This window comes from Diorhabda carinulata, chromosome 6, assembly GCF_026250575.1.
Source record: "Diorhabda carinulata isolate Delta chromosome 6, icDioCari1.1, whole genome shotgun sequence".
Taxonomy (NCBI): Eukaryota; Metazoa; Arthropoda; class Insecta; order Coleoptera; family Chrysomelidae; genus Diorhabda; species Diorhabda carinulata.
In genome coordinates this window covers 30,869,192-30,884,701 of record NC_079465.1, presented here as the reverse complement: position 1 = coordinate 30,884,701, position 15,510 = coordinate 30,869,192, and the positions used below count along the sequence as shown (strand labels likewise).

At 34.6% G+C, this 15,510-nt stretch overlaps 1 protein-coding gene across 1 annotated transcript in view; it reads right to left on the bottom strand.

The window, feature by feature from the left end:
* Positions 1-15,510, bottom strand: part of LOC130895833 (uncharacterized) — a 54,872-nt gene that overhangs the window by 23,626 nt on the left and 15,736 nt on the right. The window contains exons 3-9 of the mRNA XM_057803384.1: positions 12,935-14,036; positions 12,399-12,457; positions 10,434-10,615; positions 4,899-4,953; positions 4,586-4,833; positions 4,234-4,527; positions 1,756-1,993 (exon numbers count right to left, since the gene is read on the bottom strand). Coding sequence (XP_057659367.1) covers positions 1,756-1,993; positions 4,234-4,527; positions 4,586-4,833; positions 4,899-4,953; positions 10,434-10,615; positions 12,399-12,457; positions 12,935-14,036 — 2,178 coding nt within the window. The remainder of the gene's footprint in view (positions 1-1,755; positions 1,994-4,233; positions 4,528-4,585; positions 4,834-4,898; positions 4,954-10,433; positions 10,616-12,398; positions 12,458-12,934; positions 14,037-15,510) is intronic.

Genomic DNA, 15,510 nt, shown 5'->3' with positions numbered 1-15,510 from the left:
TTTGGTGGAGTGTGCGTGGTGAAAAATAAAAAAAATAATGCAAAAAAACATGTATTTGTACACAATATAAGTAACATATTTAACAAAAAAATCAAATAAATAATAAATAAAAACAAATCAGCAAAACAGCGAAATCAAAAAACTCCGAAAAAAAAGGGAATAGATTATATTCAACTAAAAAAAATTTTGATTGCCGGGTTAAAATTTGGTAATTATACAAGCCGACATAATATATGAAATAGAATATACATCATTTAAAATATAATTTGTCCGGCTTGCGGCCGAGTAGACATTACCATTACTGATGTTGAGATATGGTGACATTATTTATTTCGTTCTCGAGATATATCGTAAAAATTCAGTTTAATCTAATTAACATCATAAAAATAACAACGTTTCGCTTCATTTTCATTGATAAAACAAAAATTTGCGAATGCAATTCTTCCGTAGTGTCCGAAAAATTCGTAAAACATTTACTACTAATGTCAAACGATCTCACACGACTTTGCCCGATTCTATATTCCATCGACAAGTATCGATATTTCCAAAAGCCTTTTCAATGCTTCAATTATTCCAAATTATTTTATAAGAATTAGTATTTTAATTGTTTTTTTTTGAATAGAAATTATTGATTTCATGAAGAAATAAATTATAATTGAAATGTAAATAGAATGAGAATGCACGAATTAGAATCGATTGTTTTTGCTAAAGCGAATCGAATATCCCCTAATGGTGAATGTTGGCAATAAACTGACGTGAGCCGTGTAGTGTAGTGTAGATACACGCTTCGTATTAACTCTTATCGAATTTTTTCATTATTTCGTAAAACCGTTACTTTCGATCATATTGCGAGTATTGTAATTGAAGAATTAACTGGGTATTACGATATTTCTCGAGTACGTTGTGATATTAATTATAATTGTGATTTATGTGCTGGTGATTCACTTTTTTGTATATGGCTGCCACACCATCGAATCCAACAAGATACATTAATAAAAACAGCTGGCTTATCATGATATATGCGTAAGTACACTGTAAAATAATTTTTCTAATTGAAATAGTGACGGAACAAAGAATTAGATTAAACAAATCATGTGATTCAATATGGCGTTTGAAAGTGTGAATTATGGTTTTGGTCATGTAATTTCTGAGATACAAAATGAAAATTTTTATCTTTGATAGAAAGATTTGAAGTAGGTTACAAAACACAATTTACTTAACAAAAAACTTGAAATATTACACTTTGGTGGGGGTGGTAATTCTGTTTGCGAATAGACGCCATATTGGAAAATGTTTGACAAGTCGTTACAGGGTGTAATGAAAAACTGATTTGAAATCGGAATATTCTCGAATATTTCTAATTAAAGTATACAGGGCGTAATGATAAATTTGATTTGAAATCGGAATATTTTCAAATACTATTTAAGTAACAAAAAATTTATTTTGAGATCGAAATAGTTTTAAATATTTCTTAGGAAACAATACGGGGTATATTGAAAAGTTTGATTCGAACTCGAAATAAATAAATAAGAATATTCCACGAATAGATATACAGGGTGAACATTAGATTAGAGTATTAAATGTAAAAAAAAATATTCGCAATACAATTTTCACAAAACCTTGTGAATGTATGATATACAGGTATATAAAAGCGCAAAAGTTTCGTAAAATTCTTTCAACTGACCACAACAACAACTGGCTTACATAAACAAACGAACAAAACAAAATTTCTCAAACAATGACTCCATTACCAACCTCAGTACTAAAAGTGACTTGAGGAAGGTTAAGTTTTCTCCTATTATATTCTCCGGAAGCGGTATTTGTAGAACACACCGTCGACGGTCTTCTTTGTAACGCTACCGGTAGTACGGACGTACTGCCCAAAGCGGTGGAAGTCGCTAACGGCGTTGACAGTCTTTTAACACTAGGCACCGAACCGTTTTTTGATGGGTTCCGACGAAATATCTCGAGAGTTAATTGGCTACCAAAAGATCTGAAAACCAAAAAAAAAAAAATGAAATGTTTAGATCCCAAAACCTAATAAATATTCTACCAAAATATTGCGTCTGGATATTTCTAGAAACTGCTCGTTGGTTATACAACGTTCTAGAACCGATTCGAATGCTCTGGATGTATCCAGATTCTACCAAAACACTTTTAGAAACTGCTCGTTGTTTATACAACGTTCTAGAACCGATTCGAATGCTCTGGATGCATCCAGATTCTACCAAAATACTGTTAGAAACTGTTCGTTGGTTATACAACGTTCTAGAACCGATTCGAATGCTCTGGATGCATCCAGATTCTACCAAAATACTGTTAGAAACTGTTCGTTGGTTATACAACGTTCTAGAACCGATTCGAATGCTCTGGATGATTCCAGATTCTACCAATATACTGTTAGAAACTGCTCGTTGTTTATACAACGTTCTAGAACCATTTCAAATGCTCTGGATGTATCCAGATTCTACCAAAATACTGTTAGAAACTGTTCGTTGGTTATTCAACGTTCTAGAACCGATTCGAATGCTCTGGATGTATCCAGATTCTACCAAAATACTGTTAGAAACTGTTCGTTGGTTATTCAACGTTCTAGAACCGATTCGAATGCTCTGGATGTATCCAGATTCTACCAAAATACTGTTAGAAACTGTTCGTTGGTTATACAACGTTCTAGAACCGATTCGAATGCTCTGGATGATTCCAGATTCTACCAAAATACTGTTAGAAACTGCTCGTTGGTTATTCAACGTTCTAGAACCGATTCGAATGCTCTGGATGATTCCAGATTCTACCAAAATACTGTTAGAAACTGCTCGTTGTTTATACAACGTTCTAGAACCGATTCGAATGCTCTGGATGTATCCAGATTCTACCAAAATACTGTTAGAAACTGTTCGTTGGTTATTCAACGTTCTAGAACCGATTCGAATGCTCTGGATGTATCCAGATTCTACCAAAATACTGTTAGAAACTGTTCGTTGGTTATACAACGTTCTAGAACCGATTCGAATGCTCTGGATGATTCCAGATTCTACCAAAATACTGTTAGAAACTGCTCGTTGGTTATACAACGTTCTAGAACCGATTCGAATGCTCTGGACGTATCCAGGTTCTACCAAAACACTTTTAGAAACTACGCTTTGGTTATACAACGTTCTAGAACCGATTCGAATGCTCTGGATGTATCCAGATTCTACCAAAATACTGTTAGAAACTGTTCGTTGGTTATACAACGTTCTAGAACCGATTCGAATGCTCTGGATGATTTCAGATTCTACCAAAATACTGTTAGAAACTGCTCGTTGGTTATACAACGTTCTAGAACCGATTCGAATGCTCTGGATGATTCCAGATTCTACCAAAATACTGTTAGAAACTGCTCGTTGGTTATACAACGTTCTAGAACCGATTCGAATGCTCTGGATGATTCCAGATTCTACCAATATACTGTTAGAAACTGCTCGTTGTTTATACAACGTTCTAGAACCATTTCAAATGCTCTGGATGTATCCAGATTCTACCAAAATACTGTTAGAAACTGTTCGTTGGTTATTCAACGTTCTAGAACCGATTCGAATGCTCTGGATGTATCCAGATTCTACCAAAATACTGTTAGAAACTGTTCGTTGGTTATACAACGTTCTAGAACCGATTCGAATGCTCTGGATGATTCCAGATTCTACCAAAATACTGTTAGAAACTGCTCGTTGGTTATACAACGTTCTAGAACCGATTCGAATGCTCTGGACGTATCCAGGTTCTACCAAAACACTTTTAGAAACTACGCTTTGGTTATACAACGTTCTAGAACCGATTCGAATGCTCTGGATGATTCCAGATTCTACCAAAATACTGTTAGAAACTGCTCGTTGTTTATACAACGTTCTAGAACCGATTCGAATGCTCTGGATGATTCCAGATTCTACCAATATACTGTTAGAAACTGCTCGTTGTTTATGCAACGTTCTAGAACCATTTCAAATGCTCTGGATGTATCCAGATTCTACCAAAATACTGTTAGAAACTGTTCGTTGGTTATACAACGTTCTAGAACCGATTCGAATGCTCTGGACGTATCCAGATTCTACCAAAACACTTTTAGAAACTACGCGCTGGTTCTATAACGTTATAGAAAGGATTCGGATACTTCCGTGTCCTTCCAGGACATCGCGTCTCGAAATTTCTCGGAAATTATACTCGGAACGAAATAATTCTCTATTTAAATCTTACCTGATCAAATTTAGTATATCGATTTCGGGCATCACAACTACATTATGCTTATCCACGAAAATGATATAATCGCCAGGTAAAATTCCCGCTTTATCGGCCGGAAGTCCTTTTTCCACTCTTTCTATCCTCGGCGGATGTGTCCACACGACCGAAAAACCGAATCCAGATTTTGGCGGTCGAACCAATTTTTTCGTACAAGTAAACGGCGTCCTGCCGTTCCTATTTCCGGTCGCTTTTCTTTGCGTAGCCGCCGAAGACGCGTCCGGACCTTCGGTTGGATCCAACTCCAAATACCTACTCGGAAAGATTTTTTTTTTAGAAAAAAAAAAAAAAGAAAATTCGAAAAAATTACCTCAAAAATAAATTTTCGTCGGCGTATTTTTGTTGCTCGTTCAAGACGGTCTTCGACGTCGATCGTTTCAATTCCCCTTCGAAATCCTCCAAACAGACGAGTTCGTCGACGCTCGAATGACTTTCGCACATTTTTACGTCTTTTTCAAAATGAACGTCGTTATTAACCGACATGTTATCTTGTGTTATCGATAAGTTAGTATTACGACCAATCGATTGGGGTAGCAATTTAAATGTACCTTCGATACCCTGAAAACGAAATATTTCGAGGTTATGACGCGTATTAGACCGACGATATGACGTTTTTTACTCACTTTTTCAATGACATCTTTAACATCGAACGACATACATCCCAAAAAGTCGCTTGTTCTGGAACCAAATTGTATTTTTTAATAAACAACTACTCCACGTACTATATTAATCAATGGGCATTGTAATTAACCACCCGGTATATATGTTTATAGGATAATTAATTCGTTATATTGAATATATATTTCATACAACCCTCGTATATAGTTATTTAGATATAAACATTTTGAAAACGACCCTTAAAAGTAATTTTCTTTTATTACAAATACAAAAAGGTTTTTTGTAAACACTTTTCGATTTCGTATCAACCCCCCAAATATCGTAACCGATTCCAACTTATGTAGAACATCAATTGAAGGGTTCGAGGGCCATTATACGATCACTTATAGTCCCTAAAGGCTATTGTCGGCGAGTCGAATGGGGGTTTTCGAGGGCTCACTTGATTTATATTTAAATTTAGACATTTGGTAAAGTTCCGAATATCGGATTTGGTTTACAAGTATAAATGTTTCGTCCGTCCTAATCGCCTGATTTGGTCGCATGTGATTTATCTCTAAAGAAATGGCGTAGGGTGAGATAGATTAAGCGATTCATCAGATTGCCCGTTAACTAGTATAAGGACCGGCTTTAAGGGGCAAAATTTCAAGATTTAGTTGGTTGTATATGAAAACATATAACGGCACCCTCGTAACTATTTTGAAAAATGAAATAACGTTCGTTCAATTTTTAACGTTAAATAATACAATTTAAAATTATTATTTTCGAAAATTCACGTTTCTGTTTACGTCTAAATTCACTTATTGTACACTGTATGTCAAAAATAACGTGAATTTTAATATAAAAATAATTTTTGAATGTATTCGTTTAATACAATTCGAATAATTGATGATTTTTATATATAATGTGATTACTAATCTTGTTTATTATCTGATTCCATATTTTGAATCAATTTTTGACGTTTTCACTTGACTTTTACGACGTTTCCTAGTTTTAATGTGACAAGAGACGTTGTAACTTGACTAAAATGTATGACAGATGACGTTTTAATATTGTATTGTGACAGGAGACGTTTTGACATGACTAAAATGTATGACAGATGACGTTTTATCATGTTATTGTGACAGGTGACGTTTTGACATGACTTTTATGGCGTTTTTTTGATTTAATCTAACAGAATACGTTATAACTTGACTTATATGTATAACGAATGCCATGTGACCATTTTATTGTGACGTGAAACGTTTTGACATGGATTTTACGACGTTTCCTAGTTTTAATGTGACAAGAGACGTTGTAACTTGACTAAAATGTATGACAGATGACGTTTTAATATTGTATTGTGACAGGAGACGTTTTGACATGACTAAAATGTATGACAGATGACGTTTTAACATTTTATTGTGACAGGTGACGTTTTGACATGACTTTTATGGCGGTTTTTGGCTTTAATCTAACAGAATACGTTATAACTTGACTTATATGTTTAACGAATGCCATGTGACCATTTTATTGTGACGTGAAACGTTTTGACATGGATTTTACGACGTTTCCTAGTTTTAATGTGACAAGAGACGTTGTAACTTGACTAAAATGTATGACAGATGACGTTTTAATATTGTATTGTGACAGGAGACGTTTTGACATGACTAAAATGTATGACAGATGACGTTTTATCATGTTATTGTGACAGGTGACGTTTTGACATGACTTTTATGGCGTTTTTTTGATTTAATCTAACAGAATACGTTATAACTTGACTTATATGTTTAACGAATGCCATGTGACCATTTTATTGTGACGTGAAACGTTTTGACATGGATTTTACGACGTTTCCTAGTTTTAATGTGACAAGAGACGTTGTAACTTGACTAAAATGTATGACAGATGACGTTTTAATATTGTATTGTGACAGGAGACGTTTTGACATGACTAAAATGTATGACAGATGACGTTTTAACATTTTATTGTGACAGGTGACGTTTTGACATGACTTTTATGGCGGTTTTTGGCTTTAATCTAACAGAATACGTTATAACTTGACTTATATGTATAACGAATGCCATGTGACCATTTTATTGTGACGTGAAACGTTTTGACATGGATTTTACGACGTTTCCTAGTTTTAATGTGACAAGAGACGTTGTAACTTGACTAAAATGTATGACAGATGACGTTTTAATATTGTATTGTGACAGGAGACGTTTTGACATGACTAAAATGTATGACAGATGACGTTTTATCATGTTATTGTGACAGGTGACGTTTTGACATGACTTTTATGGCGTTTTTTTGATTTAATCTAACAGAATACGTTATAACTTGACTTATATGTTTAACGAATGCCATGTGACCATTTTATTGTGACGTGAAACGTTTTGACATGGATTTTACGACGTTTCCTAGTTTTAATGTGACAAGAGACGTTGTAACTTGACTAAAATGTATGACAGATGACGTTTTAATATTGTATTGTGACAGGAGACGTTTTGACATGACTAAAATGTATGACAGATGACGTTTTATCATGTTATTGTGACAGGTGACGTTTTGACATGACTTTTATGGCGTTTTTTGGCTTTAATCTAACAGAATACGTTATAACTTGACTTATATGTATAACGAATGCCATGTGACCATTTTATTGTGACGTGTAACGTTTTGACATGGATTTTACGACGTTTCCTAGTTTTAATGTGACAAGAGACGTTGTAACTTGACTAAAATGTATGACAGATGACGTTTTAATATTGTATTGTGACAGGAGACGTTTTGACATGACTAAAATGTATGACAGATGACGTTTTATCATGTTATTGTGACAGGTGACGTTTTGACATGACTTTTATGGCGTTTTTTGGCTTTAATCTAACAGAATACGTTATAACTTGACTTATATGTATAACGAATGCCATGTGACCATTTTATTGTGACGTGTAACGTTTTGACATGGATTTTACGACGTTTCCTAGTTTTAATGTGACAAGAGACGTTGTAACTTGACTAAAATGTATGACAGATGACGTTTTAATATTGTATTGTGACAGGAGACGTTTTGACATGACTAAAATGTATGACAGATGACGTTTTATCATGTTATTGTGACAGGTGACGTTTTGACATGACTTTTATGGCGTTTTTTGGCTTTAATCTAACAGAATACGTTATAACTTGACTTATATGTATAACGAATGCCATGTGACCATTTTATTGTGACGTGTAACGTTTTGACATGAATTTTACGACGTTTTCTACTTTTAATGTGACAAGAGACAATAATTGATGATTTTTATATATAAAAAAAAAGACGTACAAACTTTGTTATATCCGTAGATGGATTTTCCACCACTTCCACGAGCACTGATATCAAATTTTTTTTTCCTCATGGAACTGTTAAACATTATGGAAACGATCGGATTTATCACGTTTTTAATAACCGAAACCGTTTGGAAAGAACGTCGCCATATACGTAATTTTCCACGAAACGTTAAAACGCGTCGGACGATGCGAGGGAGTGGAAAAATAGCTGGAAATTCGGGAGCAAAACATCGATCGGTACGGTAGAAACGCAACGAATGGTTCTGCGCAACTGCGGGATACACACAGGACCGAAGTTAGCTACTAATTTATCTGTATTATTTCATTACGTATCAAATCGAGTCGAAACATCGTCATCCACCGTACAATCCTGGTTTTGCACCCGACGATTTCTCGTTATTCCCGCAATTTTGTTGGAAAAAATCAGGAACTTTATTCAATTTCACTTTTAAGGGTTTGCTGCACGTTTTTTTATAATGCGCCCAACCGCCTCTGTATATAGTAGGGATTCGACATTATTTAGAGGTCAAATTAACCAGCTATCGCTTATTTAAATCCCTTTAAATACTTAAATCATTTTATTGTAAACGAACAGTGATATCATTTATATTATATACCCCTGGTGAGAATCATTTTGAATGATATTTTTAATGCTATTCACAAATATCATATAAAATTTAATTAAACAATCCACCCATCATATTTTGACGTTTAAATATATCCAAAAACGTTTTGATTCCCCTTCGATGTTTGACAGACGACGTATTGTGACAGGAGACGTTTTACTATGACTTAGATCTATGATACTCGACATTTTATCGTTTTATTATGACAGGAACGACATAAACATGACTTTGATGTTTGACAAATGACATTTTATGCGTTAATTATGACAGAAAATATATAAACATGACGTTGATGTACGACAAATGACATTTTATGCGTTAATTATGACAGAAAATATATAAACATGACGTTGATGTACGACAAATGACATTTTATGCGTTAATTATGACAGAAAATATATAAACATGACGTTGATGTACGACAAATGACATTTTATGCGTTAATTATGACAGAAAATATATAAACATGACGTTGATGTACGACAAATGACATTTTATGCGTTAATTATGACAGAAAATATATAAACATGACGTTGATGTACGACAAATGACATTTTATGCGTTAATTATGACAGAAAATATATAAACATGACGTTGATGTTTGACAAATGACATTTTATGCGTTAATTATGACAGAAAATATATAAACATGACTTTGATGTTTGACAAATGACATTTTATGCGTTAATTATGACAGAAAATATATAAACATGACGTTGATGTACGACAAATGACATTTTATGCGTTAATTATGACAGAAAATATATAAACATGACGTTGATGTTTGACAAATGACATTTTATACGTTAATTATGACAGGAAAGATATAAACATGACGTTGATGTTTGACAAATGACATTTTATACGTTAATTATAACAGAAAAGTTATAAACATGACGTTGATGTTTGACAAATGACATTTTAACGTTAATTATGACAGGAACGATATAAACATGATTTTGATGTTTGACAAATGACATTTTTTAATTTAATTTCGACAAGAGACATATTAATATGATTTTTATGTATGACAGATGACAATTTATCATTTTATTATGACATGCGATGTATTAACATGATTTCGATGTGCGACAAAAGCCATTTTATCAGTTTATCACGACAGGAAACGTTTGAATATTATTCCTATATATGACAAATGGCATTTTTTCCGTTAATTATGACAAGAGACGTTTTAACTTGACTAAAATGTATGACAGATGACATTTTATCAAATAATCATGACAAGAGACATATGAACATGACTTTGATGTATGACAGATGACATTTTATTATCTAATCATGACAAGAGACATATTAACATGATTTTGATGTATGACAGATGACATTTTATAATGTTATTGTCCCAGTAGACAATTAAATACGATTTGTTTGACGTTTCCTGATTCAATTTTGACTCGAGATTTTGATAGATGAAATTATTTCATTCTAATGTTGCAGGAGTGGTCTGAACGTCAAAACTTATTATTTTAACGAAAATTATCGACCTAAAACCATCTATAGAGTGTTTTTTAATTAAATAAATGATTCATATTAATTTATTTGGAGATAAAATTAAAAAAAAAAAAAACAAATGCTTACCTCGTGTTTCTATCTCGATGCCAAGCTTCCAGATGAATATTTTTCGAATTATCATAGCCATTAAAAGGAAATTTGAAAGTATGATTGAAAATCGGTCTGTTCGAATCAGCTTGAACGGCAGTTCTTTGGAGAAAACTTTTCTTTTTCTGTCGAGAATCCCCCAATCGATCTTCCAATGCGACCTATAAATAACCAAAATGAAAAAAAAAAAAAGAAATAACGATGACAGTGATAAATGAAACTTAAAATTCGACCTAATACATTCTTTATATAATATACCGGGGGTACTATCTTTGTTTCACATTATTTCAGCTCATTCCTCGTAGAATAAAAACGCGAAAATATCATCGAGTCAAATCCCCAAGTTGTCTAGTTGAATTTACGACGCAGTCAAACGAAAACCAAATAAAAAAAAAAATTTCTTTTACGCTGTATAATTTTCTCACATGCGGTTAAACGTATCGGACTCGATGTAATTAGATTAGACTAACGATCAGTATCTGTCACCGTATTTTGAAAAGGACGAACTTCAGACTTCTTTTGAGACGCAGCGTAAACATAAACTACTGATCTAATTCGAAACATATGTCGGCAATTAATAGATTCGTGGTTGTTTTTGATTCGGATGCCGCCCACGTTCGATTTAAACCGAATTTTATAAAACAAATCGATAAACAGCATCGAATAATATCTAAATCGATTCTCGCTTGTAAATTACGCCTCGCAACTACAAAAAAAAACAAATATATCAATCGATAGATAAATCGAACGATCTGATTCCCAAAAAACTTGGTTCGTTTCTATAAAAAACGTTCCTCAAATCACCATATCATATTTAGGAACGTATCTGCGAGCGTATTAACGTCAACTGTCATTTGTCATCCGTCATACGCCATCTATCGAATATGAATCCAGTTTATTGTTATCTATATTGAAATCGAAATCAACGTGTTCTACTAATTTCAAATAATCGTCCCCGTTGAACGTTGGTGATTTCTAATCTTGTTTATTATCTGATTCTATATTTTGAATCAATTTTTGACGTTTTCACTTGACTTTAATGGCTTTCGTGAGTTTTTATATGACTGGAAACATTATAACTTGACTTATATGAATGACAAACGACATTTGCCCGATTTATTGTGACGTGAAACGTTTTGACATGAATTTTACGACGTTTCCTAGTTTTAATGTGACAAGAGACGTTTTCACTTGACTAACATGTATGACAGATGACGTTTTAATATTGTATTGTGACAGGAGACGTTTTGACATGACTAAAATGTATGACAGATGACGTTTTATCATGTTATTGTGACAGGTGACGTTTTGACATGACTAAAATGTATGACGAATGACGTTTTATCATGTTATTGTGACAGATGACGTTTCGACATGACTAAAATGTATGACGGATGACGTTTTATCATGTTATTGTGACAGGTGACGTTTTGACATGACTTTTATGGCGTTTTTTGGCTTTAATCTAACAGAATACGTTATAGCTTGACTTATATGTATAACGAATGCCATGTGACCATTTTATTGTGACGTGAAACGTTTTGACATGAATTTTACGACGTTCCCTAGTTTTAATGTGACAAGAGACGTTTTAACTTGACTAACATGTATGACAGATGACGTTTTATCATGTTATTGTGACAGGTGACGTTTTGACATGGCTAAAATGTATGACAGATGACGTTTTATCATGTTATTGTGACACGTGACGTTTTAACTTGACTTCTAATTATCGCATTTAATATAGCAGTCACAATTAATTCAAATACACAATAATAAATAAAATTCCAAGACCGGAAATTAATATTTTGAAAATTAGTGTACAAAAACGGTCAAATCAAAGTAATTAAGCAGCTGTTACAATGTTAGAACATATGGCCGATATAAATCTATAAGATTTGAATATACAGCGTATATTTAGAAAAAAAAAAAATAAACACGTACCTTGATATAAGCGTTTATTTTCTCCCCATTCGCGCGGTATAAATCCTTGCAGCACACAACTGGAATCAAAAATTATGAATTACTAGAACCGCATGTCGATTTTAAGCACGTTATTGTTGTTTCCCAACTAGATTATTGAGTATTTACATCCCCATTATCTAATTTCGATAACAATGCACCAAAAATTCTTAAAAACGGGCTCTGTTGCCGACGCGCCTCGTTCTCGCAAGTACCATTGAGTTTATCGTCCGCGTCTTCTCCGCTAGGACGATTTGGATTGCAGATTGGGGTCCAAGGTCTCTTATTTAGAGGGTTAGGTGGACGGTGCACCCTTCCCGACCTCCAAAATCCAATCGAAATCCGTCGAGAAACGTTGCCGTAGATGCATTGATCGATTTGGTCATTTACATGACAAGTTTTTAAAGTTTTTTCGTCGTAAATCACCAGATTTAATTTACTTCCTGTTACCAACTCGTCGAAACTTAAGAGCGTTCGTTAACCCGGACCACTAATGATTAAATAATATTTGAACTCACCTTTAACCAAGAGATTATCTTGTCGAAGATAAGATTTAAGTTGGACGGTACCCCGTATGTCGATGGATTTACACGTGGAACCGCTTTCGGAATAAATGGAAGAATCGTTTTTGGAATTATCGAAAACGAGACATTTCCTAAAATCCCTGCCGCCGCTCGCACTATTTTCCAGGTTTGTTTTCGTATCGGCGGCACTTGGAATTTCCTTATTTTCCAAATAACAGTTGAAAATGGGGGTGTTTTCGATATTGTATTTATCGCAGCTCGGCGGTTTTCTTCGTCTGATGCATTTTTGTCTCCGTAAAGTGAATTCGCCTTCTTTCGATTTATCTAAAGCTTTCGGTTCAGTCGATAAGCTCGATCGTCTTTTTCTAAATCTTGTATCGTCGACGCATCTTTCGTTGTAGGTTTCGTCGATTTGTATGATGGTTTTGTTGCATTTGCAAACGAAATTGTTGTCGAATCGATGAGATTTTTCGGTATTGGAGCTTCTGAAACCGGAATCTGAGGAATTGTCCGATGCGACGTCCTGTTTTTCGTCAATTTTATCGTCGCTGGCGTCTATCAATTCGTCGACTATTTTTTCCAAAGACATGTTGTTTATGTAGGAGGAATCGTTTGAATTTTTGTTGTATTCGAAATCTAAAAATTGTCCGACTAGAGGTTTGCCGGCCGAGCTGCTGGTTCCCGGTAAACACCCCGCGTTTTCGGGGGATGTTATATAAGATATTTGGTGTAGGAAATCGTTTACGTGATCGATTTTTTGTTTTTTGTTTGGGGGCAATTTCAAATCTTCGATCACTTTTAATTTTTTGTAACTTTTTCTATTCAAATAATGGTAATCGTCGGAGGAAATCGGGAGCGTCGCGGCTGGTTTTTTACATGAACAATGAGTTTCCGCTTTGAATCCTTCTATATGCGAATCTACGCTTTCGAACGGTCTGAAATAGTTGCTTGTTTGGCTAACCAACATCAAATCTTCGTGCTTGAACAAACAATCTTTTTTCTTTTTGTGCTGGTTTTTTGGTGTCGTTAAGGAAACTCGCAGCTTTCTGTCGCTCTTGGATTTTCTGGCCGATAGAGCTCGATGATTCGCTAAAAACTGAAACAAAAATCCAATAATTATCGTGATAAAACTTGACAAGACAAGTTGGTGCTTGTTAATGATGAATATTTCGTGGATTCGACATCGAATTCGTAACCGGCGACCTCCAAAACCTTGGAAATGATACGTGACATCGTTTCTTTACAAAATACGGTCTGAAATATAAAAAGATGGTTGCTAGGGGTTGAAAGGGGTTAGTTACTGTAAATTCGACATCGAAATCGTAACCGGCGACCTCGAAAACCTTGGAAATGATACGTGACATCGTTTCTTTACAAAATACGGTCTGAAATATAAAAAGATGGTTGTTGGGGGTTGAAAGGGGTTAGTTGCTGTAAATTCGACATCGAAATCGTAACCGGCGACCTCCAAAACCTTGGAAATGATACGTGACATCGTTTCTTTACAAAATACGGTCTGAAATATAAAAAGATGGTTGTTGGGGGTTGAAAGGGGTTAGTTACTGTAAATTCGACATCGAAATCGTAACCGGCGACCTCGAAAACCTTGGAAATGATACGTGACATCGTTTCTTTACAAAATACAGGCTAAAATATAAAAAGATGGTTGTTGGGGGTTGAAAGGGGTTAGTTACTGTAAATTCGACATCGAAATCGTAACCGGCGACCTCCAAAACCTTGGAAATGATACGTGACATCGTTTCTTTACAAAATACGGTCTGAAATATAAAAAGATGGTTGCTAGGGGTTGAAAGGGGTTAGTTACTGTAAATTCGACATCGAATTCGTAACCGGCGACCTCGAAAACCTTGGAAATGATACGTGACATCGTTTCTTTACAAAATACGGTCTGAAATATAAAAAGATGGTTGTTGGGGGTTGAAAGGGGTTAGTTGCTGTAAATTCGACATCGAAATCGTAACCGGCGACCTCCAAAACCTTGGAAATGATACGTGACATCGTTTCTTTACAAAATACGGTCTGAAATATAAAAAGATGGTTGTTGGGGGTTGAAAGGGGTTAGTTGCTGTAAATTCGACATCGAAATCGTAACCGGCGACCTCGAAAACCTTGGAAATGATACGTGACATCGTTTCTTTACAAAATACGGTCTGAAATATAAAAAGATGGTTGTTGGGGGTTGAAAGGGGTTAGTTGCTGTAAATTCGACATCGAAATCGTAACCGGCGACCTCGAAAACCTTGGAAATGATACGTGACATCGTTTCTTTACAAAATACGGTCTGAAATATTAAGAGATGGTTGTTGGGGGTTGAAAGGGGTTAGTTACTGTAAATTCGACATCGAAATCGTAACCGGCGACCTCGAAAACCTTGGAAATGATACGTGACATCGTTTCTTTACAAAATACGGTCTGAAATATAAAAAGATGGTTGTTGGGGGTTGAAAGGGGTTAGTTACTGTAAATTCGACATCGAAATCGTAACCGGCGACCTCCAAAACCTTGGAAATGATACGTGACATCGTTTCTTTACAAAATACAGGCTAAAA